The sequence below is a fragment of the Pagrus pagrus genome (genome assembly GCF_965226575.1).
Source record: "Pagrus pagrus genome assembly, chromosome: 13".
Lineage (NCBI taxonomy): Eukaryota > Metazoa > Chordata > Actinopteri > Spariformes > Sparidae > Pagrus > Pagrus pagrus.
Genome location: NC_140197.1, coordinates 9,007,498 through 9,025,820, shown reverse-complemented (window position 1 = coordinate 9,025,820; position 18,323 = coordinate 9,007,498). Strand labels below are relative to the sequence as shown.

General features: G+C 41.7%; 2 protein-coding genes across 3 annotated transcripts in view; both read left to right on the top strand.

Annotated features, from left to right (window-relative positions):
- The window catches only part of carhsp1 (calcium regulated heat stable protein 1), a 38,786-nt gene extending 33,483 nt beyond the window's left edge, over positions 1–5,303 (top strand). For both annotated transcript variants that reach the window (XM_084370539.1, XM_084370540.1), the window contains exons 3-5: positions 1,600–1,708; positions 2,862–2,984; positions 4,405–5,303. In XM_084370539.1, coding sequence (XP_084226665.1) covers positions 1,600–1,708; positions 2,862–2,984; positions 4,405–4,567 — 395 coding nt within the window. In that variant the 3' untranslated portion in view covers positions 4,568–5,303. The remainder of the gene's footprint in view (positions 1–1,599; positions 1,709–2,861; positions 2,985–4,404) is intronic.
- Positions 5,304–9,935: 4,632 nt separating this feature from the next.
- The window catches only part of LOC311267465 (neurabin-2-like), a 30,427-nt gene continuing 22,039 nt past the window's right edge, over positions 9,936–18,323 (top strand). Inside the window, exons 1-3 of the mRNA XM_084370546.1 lie at positions 9,936–10,045; positions 16,884–17,288; positions 18,047–18,255. Coding sequence (XP_084226672.1) covers positions 16,970–17,288; positions 18,047–18,255 — 528 coding nt within the window. The 5' untranslated portion in view covers positions 9,936–10,045; positions 16,884–16,969. The remainder of the gene's footprint in view (positions 10,046–16,883; positions 17,289–18,046; positions 18,256–18,323) is intronic.

The following is an 18,323-nucleotide window of genomic DNA, read 5'->3' as shown; positions in this document are numbered from 1 at the left end:
GTACAGAATGTCAACACATTGTCACGTGAATACATTGGACGGCTATTGCTGAAGAAATGCCAAATCCCAAAAACATGGTTTGGGTTCATGAAAATTTTAAAGGACCAGTGTGTGGAATTTAGGAGCCTCTAGCTGTAAGGTTACAGATTGCAACAAACAAAATACCCCTCGTCTCATCCACCCCCTATTGTGACTGCTAAAGACGCGAAAAATGCAGGGAAAATTAACCCTGATGGAAGTCACATTACCTATACATAAACCAAGGAGATTCTAGTCATTTTGTAATGCAGCTTTTAGGGGTAATGCCTTAAACTGACATATACAAGTTGATTTGCTGATATATTTAACAACCACTTCTGGGAGCAGCAAGTAGCAAGACAAGTGTCTTCTGCTGCCAGTTTCACCTTGACTGTTCAACTTACCTTACTTAATCACCTTGTTCTCTGCTCTTCCCACACGAGTTCTTTAGCCAAGGCAAAACATTCAGTATAGACATCTTTAACTTACTGACATATTTGTCAAAGCATGATTCTGTTGAGATTCTATTCATGGGAAAGGAATGACATTAAACAAGGATAAAAGCTCTTAGACACCACAACACAGACCTCAGTTTGTGAGAGATCATGTCCATGTTTATAAGAGAAGGTCTGTACTGTCCCCAGGGCAACAGAGGAGAATAGCAGCAATAAGGAGTAGAACAAAGGAAAACTACAAAATATTATGTTATAATACATTGTATATAGTGATATATCTTTAATTGATGAAATAACACAAAGTCTGTCTGTCTCACATTGTTACCTGGAAGTGTTGTAGTAGAAGTATGGAATAATACAGCAATGTACCATACTGCCATGTGTCTTTTTTCTATACTTTTATTGCACTAAGTTCATATTTCAGTACGGCCACAAGGTATCTTTTGTGTTTAGATGCATTTCTTTTTTCTTTCGTTCATATTTTATATACCCAGTGATACAAAAAGCAAAATGAACAAGAAAAAACGTTAAAAACAAAGCAAAATACAAAACTATATTTACATTTTCATCTACACATGGCCACACCTGTGCGTATGTGTATGGACCTGCATGTTAGTTAAATTGATACATTAATGCATTTTCAAACAATTTTTGATGAATGCTATTATTGTCATCACAGAGCCATCACTTTCAATGCCTTTATATATTTTTGAGAGTTTTTAGTTGCTATGTTGTGGTTTTTAATCAAAAAGCACTTCTCTAGTGATTTGATTTTTTAAAACATTTTGAGAGATAGGTCCTTATCTGTAGATTTATTTATAGAAATTATTTTGTACCAAATTATATCTCGAGACATTTATAATGTTGTTAGCCAGCATTTGTGGAAATGTTTTTAATCCTTTGATGCCCATACATGCAGTATGTCATCCCGTCTGTTTGGTTTGAATTGGGGATCCCATCGATTCTCTGAAACATACTAAGTCACTATCTATTTTATGAATTTTGCATATATTTTTCCAGCTTTTTAATGTGTTCTCTACCCATCTGTTTAGTCCTTTGATTTGTAAATAGTCCTTTCCCATGTGTTATTTTTTATGATGTAATACGTTGGTTTGTGTCCCATCAGAGTCCCTGCATCCTCCACCCTGCAGACACAGAGACCGCTCGCCTTCCCCCATGAGAGGCTACCTCATCCCCAGCCCTCTGCCCACACGCAGAACCAGGACCTGCTCAGCGTGAGAACAAACACACACACATATACACATGTGCGCGTACACACTATAGAATCACATGGGATGAAAAAGTCCGCTGAAGCAACTGTAATGTTAGAACAGTATTTTACTGGTTACACATCACCAGTAATAGCCTATCAACAATGAATGATCTGAGTCTGCAAAGTAACCAGTAGCTAAAGTTATCAAATAAATGTAGAAGTGTAAATAACAGACACTGGAAATACTCAAATATCTTAAGTGCCTAAAAATTAGACTTAAGTACAGAACTTTAGGAAATTGTACATTTTGACACTAAGATTTTTATTTTTGCTGCATATGTACAGTAAATCACTTCCTAATATGGGTGACAGTCTTCTTGATTACTGAAAACAATATATCGGTTGATCCCTGGTTCAGATATACACATGGCAGATCTTGTCAGAGAGTGTACTCTAATTAAAAACTTGTGTGTAAACACACAACCAAATGCCACTTCTGCATGTGTGGGAACTCCCAAGAAGGGCAGGACACTTTCTTTGAGAGCAGTTATCGCTTCTTCTAAGCAGAAATTAGGATGTGCACAACCAGGTACAAAGTAAAGAAGTCAGCAAATTCAGTCCCCACAGACACTTCAGTTGACAATACACTCAGTCAGAAAAAAACGATATTTCATCCACCACGCTGAAAAAGCCGAGTTGTTTTTTTTTAGAGAAGCTAACCCTCTGGCTGTCATAGTAATACCAGGAATGATAAAGTGGTACTTGTTTTGTGTTGTATTGCACTGACTCTCGCAGGATTTTCAATACTTTGTTGTATATACAGGTTTACTCTGAGGATAAATAGGACTTAAATGTGTCAGTAGCCAGAAACACAGCTCCAGATGAATGCTAAAGCTGTCCTGGATGTGTTAAAAGGCATCAGTCAATGTTGTGTTTAGTTGCCTCAGAGGGCCAACAGGTTTTGTCTTGTAAACTGCCATGTGACTGCAAGTGTTTGACTGATTAGTGTGAATGCTGATTCAGCATTTAATTTGATCTATTTTAAGTAACCAGTGGATGACAGTGTTGGGTTGATACACTGACATAATTGAACACTCTTCATCACTCACTTTTTTATTCTCCCACCCTCTTCTTTTTCCATCTCTCCATCTATATCTGTGTGCGTGTGTGTGCAGGACGGCTCGTGCATCAGAGGGTCCATCGTTTCATGGCGTGTGTAAATGTTTTTCCCGCTCCAAAGGACATGGCTTCATCATGCCAGCCGACGGGGGCAAAGACATCTTTGTCCACATCTCAGAGTAAGTGTGTGCTTGTGAATAGGATGATGTGTGTAAGCTTCATGGGGAGTCTGTGTCATGTGGCAAGTGTATAGTTGTGTGTTTCCTGCATTGCCGCCAAAGAGCCCTCAACATACAGAGAGAAAGAGGATCTTATTCTACTTATTCTACACACACACACACACACACACTTACCCTCAAGTTTAACCACAGAACAGTCTCAATGAATCACTGTGTGTGTGTGTGTGTGTGTGTGTGTGTGTGTGCGTGTGTGTGTGTGCGTGTGCGTGTGCGTGTGTGTGTATTGTGTGTGTGCGTGTGCGTGCGTGTGTGTGTGTGTGTGTGTACGTCCTCATTGTCTCTGTTGTGATGAGTGCAAGGGCTGCTTTGGTTTTAATCACTGACAACAAACTGTGTCAACACACACACACATACACACAGGAATGGTAGCTGCCATTGTGTAGGAGGACAGCGGAATATCTGATGACCTTCACCATGGTGCCTTTGTAATCACCCACAGATTTAAAATGCAGAGGCGTCAGCAGTGTATACACACATGCGCACACACACACACACACGCACACACTGTGTGTGTGTGTGTGTGTAACAGTACGTCCACACTAAGCGAGCTAAATCTGAAAAAGCTGTAGAAACGTTGTTTTTGTAATATTATATATAATATTGCATAATATTGTAAGTACTATTCTGTTTCTGGGGGAAGTTCATTGAAGTTGTTCTGCACGTAACAGTAACTGAGAATTTCTGAAGTCTCACTGCAGACTGGCCATGTATAACCATCACACACTTGAGTCACAGAGGTACCTTTCTGGACATTAAATGCCCATCTACTTTGAAAGATCAAGAGGGAGGTTTAATAACACTCACTGCCATTTTAAAGTTATTTCAAGTATCATAGAAGACTCCTCTAACCATCTGGATGTAAAAATATCCTATTTATGTTTCATAAGTTGAGCCCCTAAGTTTACCTCACGAGGCAGCTGGATTTGCAAACCTTCTGCCACGTCACGTTACCGTTAAACATCTTTTTCATCATGCACAACAGAATATTTTCTCCTCCAGTTGGTTAAAAGAGGCCTCAGTAAGTTTTGTTAAACAACCCTCTGGGTTGTTTGTTTTTGATTATTTTTTTAAGATCTCCAGTTATTTATTTTTAAGAAAAAACGATACTCAGTTCTGTCTTTTAAAAATTTGGCAAAGCGACCAATTTACTATAAATACCGTAACCCTGTGTGAAAATATTAGCAACAGAACCACAATGCATGATGGTTTTGCCTTGCAAAGCTAAATTTGCTTTCACTTTGACTTTGGAAAAAGGAACCATTTCAGCTGCAAGTATCTTCTTGTAGAGTAAAGCAGAAGAATTCTACTGTTTCATCGTTTGTAACCTTCTAATCTGTTCCTCTCTTTCCGTCTCCTCCAGCATCGAGGGCGAGTACGTGCCGATGGAAGGCGATGAGGTGACCTACAAACTCTGCTCCATCCCTCCCAAGCACGAGAAGGTCCAGGCCGTGGAGGTGACCATAACCCACCTCAAGCCGGGAACCAAACACGAGACCTGGGCAGGACGCGTGGTCAGCAGCTGAACGCTGAGCCCAGCAGAGGGTGGGGCCGAGGAGGGTGGGAGGGGAGAAAGAGAAGAAATTGGGAGGGATGGAAGGATTATGAGGGAGGATTGGAGGATTTAAAAAGAGGTTTGGTGCAAGGCGCAGTGGGCAGAGGAGACCCAGGTGATGTTCTTAGTTCTCCTTGTTTAAGAACTCCAAGGAACGTCAAAGGCGACATGGCTGATGTGTAGGTGACTATTAAAGGTTAAATCAGAGGGAAACCTGAATGATCTCATAGTTTACTTATGTTGTAACACGGGAGTCTTCCTCTGCTCTTGCTGGGAAACAAGTAACTATATTTCGGGGAAACACAGTTGGTTTGACTGTTGAATAAATACATGAATGGATAGATGATTACAGAGGAGATGTTTATCATAGAAAGACTTCTAACAATAGGTTTCCTGCTTAGATCTTTAGACCCCCTGTGCTGGATTTTGATGGTGCATTGTTTGAATTGTATTTCATTTGATGAGGAAATTAATTTCAGCAGCATTTCTTCCTAATGTGGAGAGTGTTGAGGAACACAGCGTTCTGCTGTATGAGCACTTCATATAACACTGTCCAGCACCAGGGGCTTATTTTCCAGGTATACTGTGTGCCTACTTCTACCCAGAGAACTGACAGCTCTGTTTGTGCCTACTTATGCCAATTTATCATCTGTATTTGATCATGTGTGGGTGCTTATATGAGTGAAATAAAGCATTTTCAACCAGTGCATCTTAGTGGATTCTGTGTCTTTATAAGTCATTTTTAGATATTTTGTAAAATAAGGACTACTGTCATTCCAACCCCTCCCTAAAGCACTGAATCAGCCGACAGTGGGCCACCAAAGGTGAAGCATTGTGGCTTTTTGGGGGAGTTTTTCCCGTCACTGCAATCAAGGGTCTTACGTCAGAGGCTGTCTTACACTGAACAGATTGTAAAGACCTCTGAAAGCGATGCTGATTGTGATTTTAGGCTATAGAATAAATTAACTTGATTTGGCTGCATCACATCAATCATAATGCGCACCATGTCAAGATTAAGAATGGCCCTTATTCATTGTGTCAAACTAGTAGGCTTCAATAAGGTATTACATGTACTGTTATGTTGTCAATATTAATATATGCTATTTGGGATTAAAACCACTAAATGAGTCAAAGGTTATAGAAACTATTCAAACTATTCATCTGTGGAGGTCCTATAAAATGTTTGTATATTATGTAGAAATACATTTTAAATAGCCTTTTTTCCCGCCAAAACAGAGAACTTAGTGGTTGACCTGCAACTGAACATTTCCTTAAAACAGTACTCTTATAACATTGACAACACATGAGAGTTTTTTAAAGTGAAAAATCAATGCAGCAGAACCCAGGATTATGACTTTTTTTTATTTCATGCATTCTTTATTCTTGTTGATACCTAACGCCTACATTACCCACAGTGCAACTCTTATTGACGACAGTTTGGTCATGTATTAGACTGTGTTATGCTAGTAGTGACTAATGGAGCATGGAGACACTGGCCTCAAGGGAGCTACAGAGGTCTGATAAATTCACGTCTTAGTAACTTAATACTAACAGATATGTTCCAGTTTCAAACTTATTGTCTTCTGTACAAGCTGATGTTGACTCAAGTGACATCACATGAGGCACTTCAGAGCTCTATCAGATTTCACAAAGCTTGCACAAAAAGCCTTATACAACTGTCACATATGCAGTAGGCTGTACTTCCCAACGCCTCCAAACACTTTGTTCTGAGTTCCCCTTTTAAAAGTTTACTGCCAAGTTCTGATATTTAAAATCATTTTTATTTATAATTTCTGTCTTTTAATTTATCGTCTATCAAACTCCTGTTATTCACAGTTCAGCTGATATACACTACTCAAATTAGTTTGGGATATGGGTGCACATGTGCATGGATATGCAATCAAAGCCAAATGAAATGTGTTGCATTATTTTTGGGGCCCAAAAATATTAACAAATTAAACACAAAATTCAGATGTGTCACAGAATAAACAATCCAGTGAAACACTAAAATATCCCTTACTTATTTTGAGTAGTAGTGTAATTCATAGCCTAAATGATAAAAAAATATGGTTGATGTGAACATTAGGAACAATCATACACAAGGATGTGATCATTTGTTTCTATTCATGTTGAATCAACATGTGGAGAAGCTCTTCATGGCATACAGGTGTGTAGTGGAATGGCATTTATCATACATTTCCAAAGGAACTTTTATGCAGGGAACCTTCATTATTCTTCCAAATGTTGCTGAGCAGTTGTGAACATGAAATATGACTGAACCATGGCGTCTTGTTAAATATTTGTGATTCTAGAATGGGTTTGCTTTACTGAAATTCAGTATCCCAGGTCTGATGCAGTGGATTAGTCATCACCACCACAGATAACCCGCAGTCTGCTGCCCTCTTCTGTCCACATCTGTCTACTACAGCTGGACACAGTCCATGGGTCGTACTGTAGTGTATCTTCTGCTCACAGTCATCCATTATTTTAAGTATGGAGGATCATTTTACTCAGAATCAAAATTTGAGTGGAAAATTCAGAGATAAATGAAAAAAGGTGTTATATTTTAGTTCTTGGGATAATTAGCCAATAAGAAATGAAATTGGAAATAGATGTAAAAATTCCAAATCTTTATGCGGAGAATAATAAAAGACTGACCCTGTTGACCCTCACAGACTGAAAACTGAAAAAAACCTAGAGCCCCTTAAGCTACTTTAGGCTTAAAATTAGCTAACACCTGCCAGGCAGTAGTTTTATATTGGTTTTCATGGCTGCCTTCTATCTCACAGTAACAAGGGTTTGATTGTAAAGCTAAATCACTTTCATCATGTGGCACTGAATACTTGGCTTTATTGAGAATTAATGTAAGCTAGATTTGTAAAGAAGTAGTGTTGCATTCATGCTGGCATCGTGTACCAGTTCTGTTGGTTAGTAATTTGTGGTTATGCAGGGAAAACAGCTGACACTGGAAAAGCAAAGTACAAACGAAGTGTATCTGATCACTTTAAAAAAGTTCAACTTGAAAGCTCGATGACCAGGATGTTTAATGTTTAGGCCAGTCCAGAAATGAAGTAACTACAAGGGGAGGAAGAAGCGTTAAGATCTTTCATTTAAGTGAAAATACCAATAAAACAAAGTCCCGCATTCAAAACCCTAATTCAATAAAGAGACAGGAGCATTATGAGCTAGATTCGACCGAAAGGGCTCAAGATAAATGTGGCACCTCACAAAGCTTAGAAGAGAAATGTCATGTGAAATTATTTCCTAAATCATTCTCTCTGACAGCCGAGCTGAATGAGTCTGCTGAAAAATTAGCTCCGCTGTCTGTGTAGCGTGTGGGGGTGGGACGGTTTGTTCCTGATGAAGAGCAGTGTGTTCAGTGACCTCCTGCTCCTCACTGAAGTCAAATGTCTCCAGGTTTTGACCAGTGATACCTCCATCCTTGTGAATGAGTTCATTGATCCTGCTGGCATTTCTGGCACTGATGCTGGTCCCCCAACAGACCACAGTACAGTTTAAGCTGCTTGCTGCCACTGACTGGTAGAAGATCTCCAGCATCAAGTTGAATATATTAAAAGATCTAAGCCTCCTAAGGGTCTGCTCACACACTTGGACACAGCGTCATTGTCGATGCTGTGGAAGTATAGAGAATCATAAAATGGAAAAACCTGTGTAAATAATTTACCTGTGGGTAAATGTACTTACTGCTGATTCATTCCCCCGCTGGTAATTATGGGCTGGCACAATCCTGGTCCATTCCAAAGTGGACTTACCTGCTTTAACTTGGGACATGCAGGCCCTGCTGAGGAGCAGGGTTAGCCCTGAGTTTGTGGTTATCCCTGATAATCAACTAAACACAGGGCTTAAAGGTGCCTGTGTGAAACAGGGTTAAAGTAACGTAACATTCTAGTGTGTAAACATTAGCTGTGTGTTCCAACAGAACAGCGTCAGTCATATAGCCCTGGGCTGAGGCTAACCCTGGGTTAACAATGTGTGTGTAAATGGGCCAAGTTATTCCAGGGTTAACTCTGTGGATAGCTCTAGACTAACAATATGCAGTATGAGTACTTACGTAAATGTTTTCATTTACTATCACTACATACTCATATACTCACATTTCAAATGTACATATTTCACTTTTTGCTCCACTACATTTATCCGACAGCTGTGGTTACTGTTTTGTTTTTTCAGATTAAGATTGATCGAGTGGTTTCTGTGACTTGTCAGAGGTGACCTTGTGACCTCTTGAAAAAAGACAGTGTCTACTTGAGGCCCCTTTTCCGGTTTCAGACGTCGATGAGTTGTTAGCAGTTTAACCAAAGAGACATTTCCCCTCTAAACATCTGAGACAGTTTGAGTTAGATAACTGCTTGAGGGCCAAAGACTGTCCCAAATTGTCCAATATTTCAGGAAAGATTAGAAAAGTCCAAGAAACAAATAAACATTTGTGCAACAGAGCTGTTTTTTATACTTTCCTCTCCCAATAGAGCCTCAAGCATCTCATGACCGCTCAGACTTATCTATCCTGAGTCTTAGGACTACAATATCTAGCTTGATATAAAGTAGTTAACACGAGCTCCACCTTGACCAGCTTCAACAGTAAGTGTTATTCACATTGATCCATCAATATTAACCATTTTATAAAGTCACAGTTACGAATGCAGGACTCTTACTTTTTGTCGAGAGCTGCTTTTTAATATATTCTTTTTTGATATATGCTATTTTTACTGAAGTAAATGAGTACTTCTTCCACACTTGTGTCTGTCTTTTCTTCTTCTTTCAGCTACGTGCTCGTACCAACACACTGACAGCAGCTGCAGCAGTAGTGGTTGTGCAGCTGTGTGGTGGTTTCAGCTGCTTTGGCCATCAGAGGGCGCTGAATCACCGCGTTGGAGTTGAGATGCACCTCAAGCTGAACTGTCTCTGCCGAACAGCTTGTAAAAGTCAGTCAGCAACCAAGGACACCCTGGGTTCATCCATGAGGTAAAGTGTTGAAATGATGTTGAAGTGGAGAACAACCTCTAATGCACTTGATGGGAAAAGGGATTGTGGAGGAGGAGGAGGAAAGGGTGGAAAAGGGTGTGGGGTGGGTACAGAGAGGGGATGAAAAGGGTAGCGATGGGGGAGGAAAAGAGATGGTGGGAGAGAAATGGAGGAAATCTAGTATGAAGTGGAGGAGAGGAAAGACAGAGAAGGGAGGAGAGGGAAGGATGAGGGGAAGGGCGCAGGAGAGCAGGGGTGCGGAGGAGAGAGAGAAAGAGAGAGAGAGAGAGGGATGGAGGAAAAGGATGGGAGGAGGAGGAGGAGGAGGAGAGGGAGGAGCAGAGGGCAGGCAGGCACTCAGTCTGTTTGCTCGCAGGAGGAATCAGCAGCAGCAGCAGGACAATGGACTGTCTCCACCACGGCTCCTAACGGGCACCGGGCTGTTTCCGACACACTGGAATACAAGGTACGGTTTACTGGGGGCGCACTGAGTCTCGGATGGTCTCTGTGAAAATACGATTTAACCCGCGTTCAAAATGTGTCTGTGAAAGACGAGAGGCTGCAGGAAGGAAGCGACGCAGCGCAGCAGACAGACACCCAGCAGGGCCTGCCGTCCGTCTGCCTCTGGGTCTGTAACCGGCCGGTGACACGTTATAGCACAGACACAACTGTAGCAGTTCACTGCCGGGGTCTGTATGTCTAACGAGTGGGGATAATCAGGCAACAAAAACACATCCGGAATGCCCGAGTCGCGTTTTCTCCTCTCCAGAAAGAACGTCGCGCCGAACTCCTTTACAAATCTCGCCGTTTATACGTTCGCGTGCTTAAATGCTGTTGTCAACACGTCTACGGATGTCAACCAAGGTGTCTCTGGACGCCCCGAGGTCTTCTGACGATTTCGGCGTATGAGTGATTCATCATATTCTGTATGATTTCAATTAAAATCCGATTTTAAAGTGCGAGCACGGTGCGCGTCGCCCTCCGCTAAGGTGTATTTTGACGGAGGAGGAGAACGCGCTCACCACAGATAATAGTTGACCTTTTCTCTGTAGTAAACGCGGCTCTGTGTATTACACGCACGCCGAATTAACAAGTGGCACCCGCTGTGTCAGGAACAGTCAGATCTCACTTTGGTCGGATTCATCTGCGCTCCAACGGCACCGCCTCGATAAAGACTCCGTTTTTTGGATGGGAGTCCGGAGCTAGCAGCATATGTCGGGTATGCCAACAAAGCCTCTCTCTAGCCAGCAGCAACAGCAGGAGCACGCAGTGTGTCTGCCAGATTGAACCGTTGCACAAGGCCAGGCCGGAGTCTCCTCTACAGATGCAGGGATTGTGGTGTGAATAGATGGAGGCATTGTAGTTGCCATAATGTGCCTTCTGTTGAACGCTGTGCGTGACGCACATAGACACGCAGAGATACAGAGATGCTGTGCAGGCATGGAGACTTAAGGACTTATTACTCATGTCTGAACGGGCTGCATATTACCATCCCAGTGCAGAGGCACACAGCAGTGGCTGCAGTGTCTGTGTCTGTGTTGACCATATTGAACACACACACACACACACGCACACACACACACACACACACACACACACACACACACACACACACACACATAGTGACAGATGTGACTGGTTACACACAGCTCCAGTCCTCAGTGTTACAGTATAGAATGACACAAGGTCATTTTTGCCGTACTAACCACCCAAACACTTCACACATGTCATTTAGGAAAACACAGGCTGTGCTGTTTGTGTGTGTGTAGCCTGTTATTAAGTGAAGGGAGGGGCTGTTCATGGTCATCCATCAATAGGTTATAAGTAGATAGATTGATGCTTTACTTAACCCCAGGGGGAGAATTCACAAGTCAATAGTCATTTACCTCCATATGCTGAGCATCATTGGTGCAGGCAGGCAGTAGCTGAGCCGTGAGGGTTTTATTTTAGATTATATCGACGTGACTGAGACAGCGTGAGTGTTACATCGGTGGGAGGAGGACGGCAGCTCTGAGTAAACACAATACATTGGAATCTAGTTGAAAGATAGAGAAGTCGGTTTGGACAGAAGTGATTATAATGACGGAGGCGGATCAGAGGAACTGAGGCAAATCAGTGACAGGGATGTTCACGGCTGGGTGCTCAACGTACATGAATCAAGTGTTTGTTTATGCACATGTTCACTTAATGTAAAGATGAACGAGATTAGTGTATGTGAAACCCAAGTTGAAATAAACTGCCATTATCCTTGAAATCTGCACTGCATCCGCTTGTTTTTGTTTTGCCAGATGAGGGTGATGTCACTCACAGAATAATGGCACCAAGATGCTTGAACATGTCCCCATCCTCAAACAGGACAATCACAGTGCAGTTAGGCGTGAGAGCCCAGATCGAGTGACAGGAAATGCAAAGGACCCCAAACCGCAGAGGATTAGGGGTAGTCAGCGGACAGATGTTGTTCTTGGAAGGACGGGGGAGTGTAAAACGAAATCTGGGCAGATGCTGTTTTCTGAAGAAGAGATGGATGGTCTGGAGCCCAAAATCAGATTTTGTCTGTGTCGTTCATTTCAGGTTTGTGTGTGTCAGCCGTGTGTTTATCAGTCAGACCAGGAGCCACCAGATTCGTCGTAACAATAACAGGAAAAAGGCCAGGAGCAGTATTAGCGGTGTGGATGTGTGTGTGTGTGTGTGTGTGTGTGTGTGTGTGTGCATGCAGCTAGAGGCGCCTGTAAAGGTTATTTGCTTTACATTGGATTTGCTCACTTAAGTTCACATGATCAGTCTGTGAGATTCTACTATTTGGCAAGACAGTGTCACAAGACGTACTGTGGTCACTGTTTCTGTGTGTCTGTGTCTAAGTGTGTGTGTGTGTGTGTGTGTGTGTGTGTTGGTCCCATCGTGGTCAGCTCTGCCATCTGGAGTCAGTGTGAGGCGAGGCAGGAACATAAATGTTCTTTCCATCCACTTCAGTTTTGCCTCAATAAAGAGTTTCATTCTGTAACAACATGACATCCAATCATGAGCAGTCAGTTTGTTAGCGTTGCCATGGGAAAGGATGTGAGCTGCCACACAAACAGCAACATGATCCAACATGTTTCATCCTCTTTCAGTTCAGTTGCATGTTGTAGCATATTGATGCACAGTGTTCGTAGTAGCCACTGCGATCAATGAGTGGAGATTTGTGTGACAGAACCCAGTCGCCAATCACGGATATGTTCAAACTTTACATTTCTTTACGTTGCATATTACGTCTCTTTGGGTTCAAAGATCACGTTTCGCCTTAAAATACCTTCGGTTGGTTTGGCTTTGGTTGACACAAACATGGCTGGAGATGTTCCAAGGTTTTCCTTAAAAATAACCTGTGGTGTCACGCTTAACTACACCATAACCCTCCATCTCCCAATTTGAAAGTCAGGCCATAAGCATGTAATATGAATGATAAATGATGTGAATGTATCAGTGATTAAATGCCAACATTTTACTCTGCCAGCTGGGCTGCATGTCAACACAAACCTCAGAGTAGTTCTTAGGAAGTATCTGCACTTTAGCATTGTCATTGTGTGCATGTTAGAATGCTGATGTTAGCGTTAAGTAGTACAACCCCAAAGAGCTGTGAGCATGGCTTTAGGCTGGTTCATCTTTTATAGACCAGTGATTTATCAATTATTTGAAAAAAGTAATTGCCAAATCAATCAATAATGAAAATAACCTTTAGTTGGTGTACCTAACTTTTTCATTTAAGTGCGCCAACAAATAATTCAGGTGCATCCAATAATAAATTAGAATTTTCATTCCATGTCACATTATGTAAATGATTATCAACAAGAATACAAGGTGAAAATGTTTTTCTTCATTTAAATCACAGCCCTCTCACAGGAAATCACGATAACCTCAGTTGTTTAAGAAATAAACTGTTAGATTTCAGGCACGCTTGACAGATTTTAGGGTGCATGTGCGACCATAACCGTCGCACCCCGGGGCCCTAGACCTTGTCATGTTTGTCAGCGCTGCGCTGGATTATCACCACAGATGCGGTGACTTTCCCTCGACATAACCACAGATCTCAGAAGCTTTAGGAAACCTTTACTGTCGTGTGCCAGGTTGTTTGAAGGGCAAAACTCTTAATGACTTGATGAGAACCAACTAAACACACCATCAATTAATGATGACATCACACAAAGCTGTTGCGGGGCTCCCTCATTTGGGGTCTCTTTGGTCTAGAGACCATGGTGGAAAATTTGACTGCAGTATTTGGCATGTTTAGTCCCAACGAAACAAATTACAAGGCTGTATGCTGTCAGATTCACCTCACATAGTGTTTGTTTTGTCTCGAGGAGCGTTTCAATCAAACAGTACATGTTGTCTCATGGTGACAATGTAACTTAAACAGTCAGTATCACACCTCAGCTGTGAATTTTCACACAAATCCCACAGTCTGAGTCTGCTGGACAAAATGAGACGTGTCTCTGGCTCAGTCCACATTTGATTAAGTAATCCTTTGAGTTGAAAAATCAATTTATTTGTCTTTCAACCTTTTAAAGTGGTAAACAGCCAGCTCCTTGTTTCACTAATAACCCTCGTTGCTGTGGAGATCCGCTGTTGGACGCGGGGCTGAAGTCTCATTAAGTGACTTTCTTGAGTGTTTTTGTCTGGCTTTGTTGGCTATCACTTCTTAAATCCTATTTTTTGGTAATCACATAAACTGTATGGTTATTTCAGACCAAAGAATTGTTAAACACTCATTACTGTTAACAAGTTAGCCATGTTAACATCACCATTGTTGTAGAGCTTCTCTTTTGTGATGGGAGCTGGTTGTTATATTATATTAGAAGACTCTCTTCTCTAATGTTAGCTACTGTTGCTCTCTGTTAGCAGTGTGATTCATCAAAGTTGCATCCTTTGGACGGTTTTGAAAAATCTGACCTAAGTCGTCGACAAAGAAATCCACAGTCCGGCAGCATTAAACAATTTATCGACCACAGGCTCATATAGGCAACTAACACAGACGGCGAAGGTCTCATTTTTCACGTCACATTACAATCTGCTCACATATGACCAATAAAAAGGTGACCAATACAAGTCAATCACTACAAACTGTTACACAGAGCCCCTTTAAGTTACTTCAAGTCTCACTCCATTATAGGAATACTTAAACATTATAGGAAATCTCTTTAGTTGTTTACTTGCTGAGAGGTAGATGAACAGCTTGATACCACTCACCTGTCTGTATGCTAAATATGTAGCCTAGCTAGTACAGAGATTGTAAACAAGGAAACGACCAGCGAGCTCTGAAGTCCATTCATTATATTTCCTGGAGTGACGGCTCCCAGACAAAACATATCCTGGCACACAACACACACATTTTGGTTTTGGCACGGAATAAACAAAATAGATATACTAAGTACTAATACGTGAGATAGAGATGCTAATAGAGTTGTACCTTTGAACAGAGCCAGGCTAGCTCAGTGGTTGTTGGCTGTAGCTTTGTATGTACAGTACCACATCGATCTTCTTATCCAACTTAAGGAAATGAATATCCCAAAATGTTGAACTATTCCTTTAATGAATTAAGTCGCTATGCCTCATAGGCCTATACATTTCTATATTTCACTTTCACCATTGTGATAATTGTGTGTGCTTCACAAGCTGGAACTTGTGGCTGCTGTTGTCGAGCCTGATGAAATCAGACGTTTCTGCAGCGCGGATGTGACAGCACAAACTGCAGATGCAATCAGCCAGTAAATTAGATTGTGATCATGGGCAAACAGTGGGATATCTGGGGGACCATGGGAGTGTTCTGTGTACATACACTGACTTTGTCACAAAGTAAATTTGGCATTCGGAGCAGCAACATAAAGACACACCGCGACACGTGAGGTCACAGTGCGTCACCATCCTAATTGGATTAATTTGACGGCTCCTGGAGCTCCATGTGGGTGTTATGAAATACACAGTGAAGCAGTTGTTTTGCGGTTTGATGGGGTGTTTATGTTTATGTTTGGTCATTTTCAGCTATACATTTTTTTCTCTCTTTTAGATTATTGTGACAGTTTAATGAATCAATATAAAATGGCAGAAAATAGTAAACAATGGCCATCAGAATTTCCTTTTCACCCTTTTCTTATCCACCCACAGTACTTAGACTAAGAAAATCAGCAAATATAGACATTTGAGAAGCTGAAGTTTGTGAATTGTTTTACTTTATGGATGAAAAACGTATAAGATCAAAACTTACACAGCAGAAACAGATAAAAGCAGATTCTTAGTCCAACGACACTGGATCCTACATTTCTTATGAAGCAACTCATTTTGTTTCCAGCCAAATCTAAGATAACTCTGATGACATCATCTTTTGATGGAGCTTTTATGTAAGACACCCTGGTGGCCCACGGGCTCGAGGCACTGACCGTGAAACACAGCTCTCTACTGTCAACCTTCTAAATAAGATAAAGGCATAAGTGGCCTAAAAATTACTCGCTCAAAAATGTCAAATATTCACCGGATCCAGCTTCTTAAATGGATTTGCTGCTTTTCTCTTTTCTCTTTCTCTTCTGTGTGATTGAAAACTCAATATCTTTGGGTTTGGGACTTTTTCCTTTTTACTTTCAAAAACGATTAATCAGCCGTAATCCAAGAAGTGAAATGAATAATTATTAATAATAATAATTTCATGCGTTAATAAGCTGCATGGTTAATTTCGCTGCAGCACTTTGTTCAGAACGGAGCGCAGAAGTTTCAGTCTGTGGAGAAAAACATCACTGGTTTGAACAAGTTAGTTAGAGTAGTTGTTTCAAGCTCCAGCTTGTGTCACTGTGACCTCTGACATGAAATAACTCTTCTCTACTAGCAAACTAACCAGTAATTTCATGATCAAGTGTTCAGACAAATATTTATAGGATTGTGAATTAGTTATTTAATCATAAAATAGTGAAAATGGATATTACTAATTCCCAGTGATGCAGGTGACGTCTTCTGTTTTCTTGCTATGTCCAACCAACAGTCAAAAACCCAGATCAATATAAAAACAGAGAAAAGCAAAGAAAAAAAGCTGGATCCAATAAATGTTCTGTTCAATTAATCAATCTGCTGTTTCCAGGTTTATAAAAACTCAAATATATGTTTATCTATCAGTTGAAATGAAATACTTTGCGGTTGCTGGTTGTATGTCAGACTAAGGGATAACTTTGAAGGCCATGCTTGGGGTTATAGTGAATCACCCTGGGTCCATTGATCGACATAATAGAAAATGAATCATCACAAATATAAACAATTGATCCGTCTGTCTCTTTCTGTGTGTGATTCAGGAGGTAAATGTCAAACAGCTCCGGGATGCTGCTGTCCTCAACTCTGCTAACCTGCTGTTCACCCGGGGGCATCTGACTTACCAAACATGATGAAGACTGAGCCCCCGTCGGCCACGGGGGGCAACGGGTCCTCCGGAGGCAGCAGTGGGGGAAGCGGGAACTCGAACTTGCGGAGTCCCTCGCCCCACCGCAACGCCTACCAGGCGGGGCTGGCGGCCCTCAAGAAGGCCACTGATCACCTCAACAATGCCGCCAACGGAGGCGCTGAGCCTGCCTCGAAGCCCGCTCCTCTGCCCCGCCCAACTGGGAGGGGCCGGAAATACGGATCAAATGTTCACCGCATCAAGAACATGTTCATGCAGATGCAGTCTCCTGGTGATGAGGAGGACGGAGCTAAAATGATTGGTAATTCAAATGCATAGTTAGATCTTCTTCTTCTTCTTCTTCTTCAGAAACATATTATGTCTCCTAATATTCCACTTGAACCTTGCTAGTGTTTCCTGAGTCCAGGCTTTTAAAGGCCCTGCACACCCACACAGGTGCTTAATTGGACAAGTGGAAGGTGGGTGGAGCCATGCTGTGAACTGACCAACTAAGCCCCTCCCCCAGACAGCAATTGTCCAATGAAATTGTCCAAATAGTTATGCAACTATAAGGATGCCTTTCTACTTTGGATCCATCACATGCCATTACTACCTTCTTTATGTCCACTTCCAGGCTAAGAGTTAGCATATTGTTAGCCAAGTACATTACTTTGTTGGGTTGTTAGGTTATGCGTCACCTGAGATAATACCCAAGAATTATGATTCCCAAACTGGTTAGTCCACATCCTCTGTAACACAAGAACAATGTTGTTTTCTTACTTTCATGTGTTCTAACAACTGGTGAGGATGCTAACTTTTTGGCTGGGAGTCATTAGCTTTAGCCTCAGCCTTTTAGCACATAGTCATGTTTGTAGTTAAGACTCTGAGTTAAGACTAATGAGTTCCATTAACTGTGCAATGAATGGACAACAGATAATACTCGCTGAAGTCCAGTTTTCTTTTGGTAATAATTAATGAACCTTTGCTGTTTTCTCAGTAAATCAAGCAAAATTTTTGTCTTAAACGAACCTCTCTCTTTACCTCTGTGCTGTTTCCAATCAAGTCTCCTGTCCTTGGCAGGTAAAGATCAGGCTGTGAAACTGTCCCTGCCGAGGGCTTCCAGCCTCAATGAGAACGTGGACCACAGCGCCCTGCTTAAACTCGGGGCCACAGTCTCAGAAAGGGTCAACCGTTTTGACTCTAAACCAGGTGGAGAGGGTGGGGGCTCCTCTGGGGGATATTCCAAGCTCCAGGAGACCAGGAGGATCTTCGAACAACGGACTCTGCAGGTCAGAAGCCTCTTTGTTTGAATTACTTGTGTGTCTGTTTTCAATTCGATACCATCTCTCTGACTGAC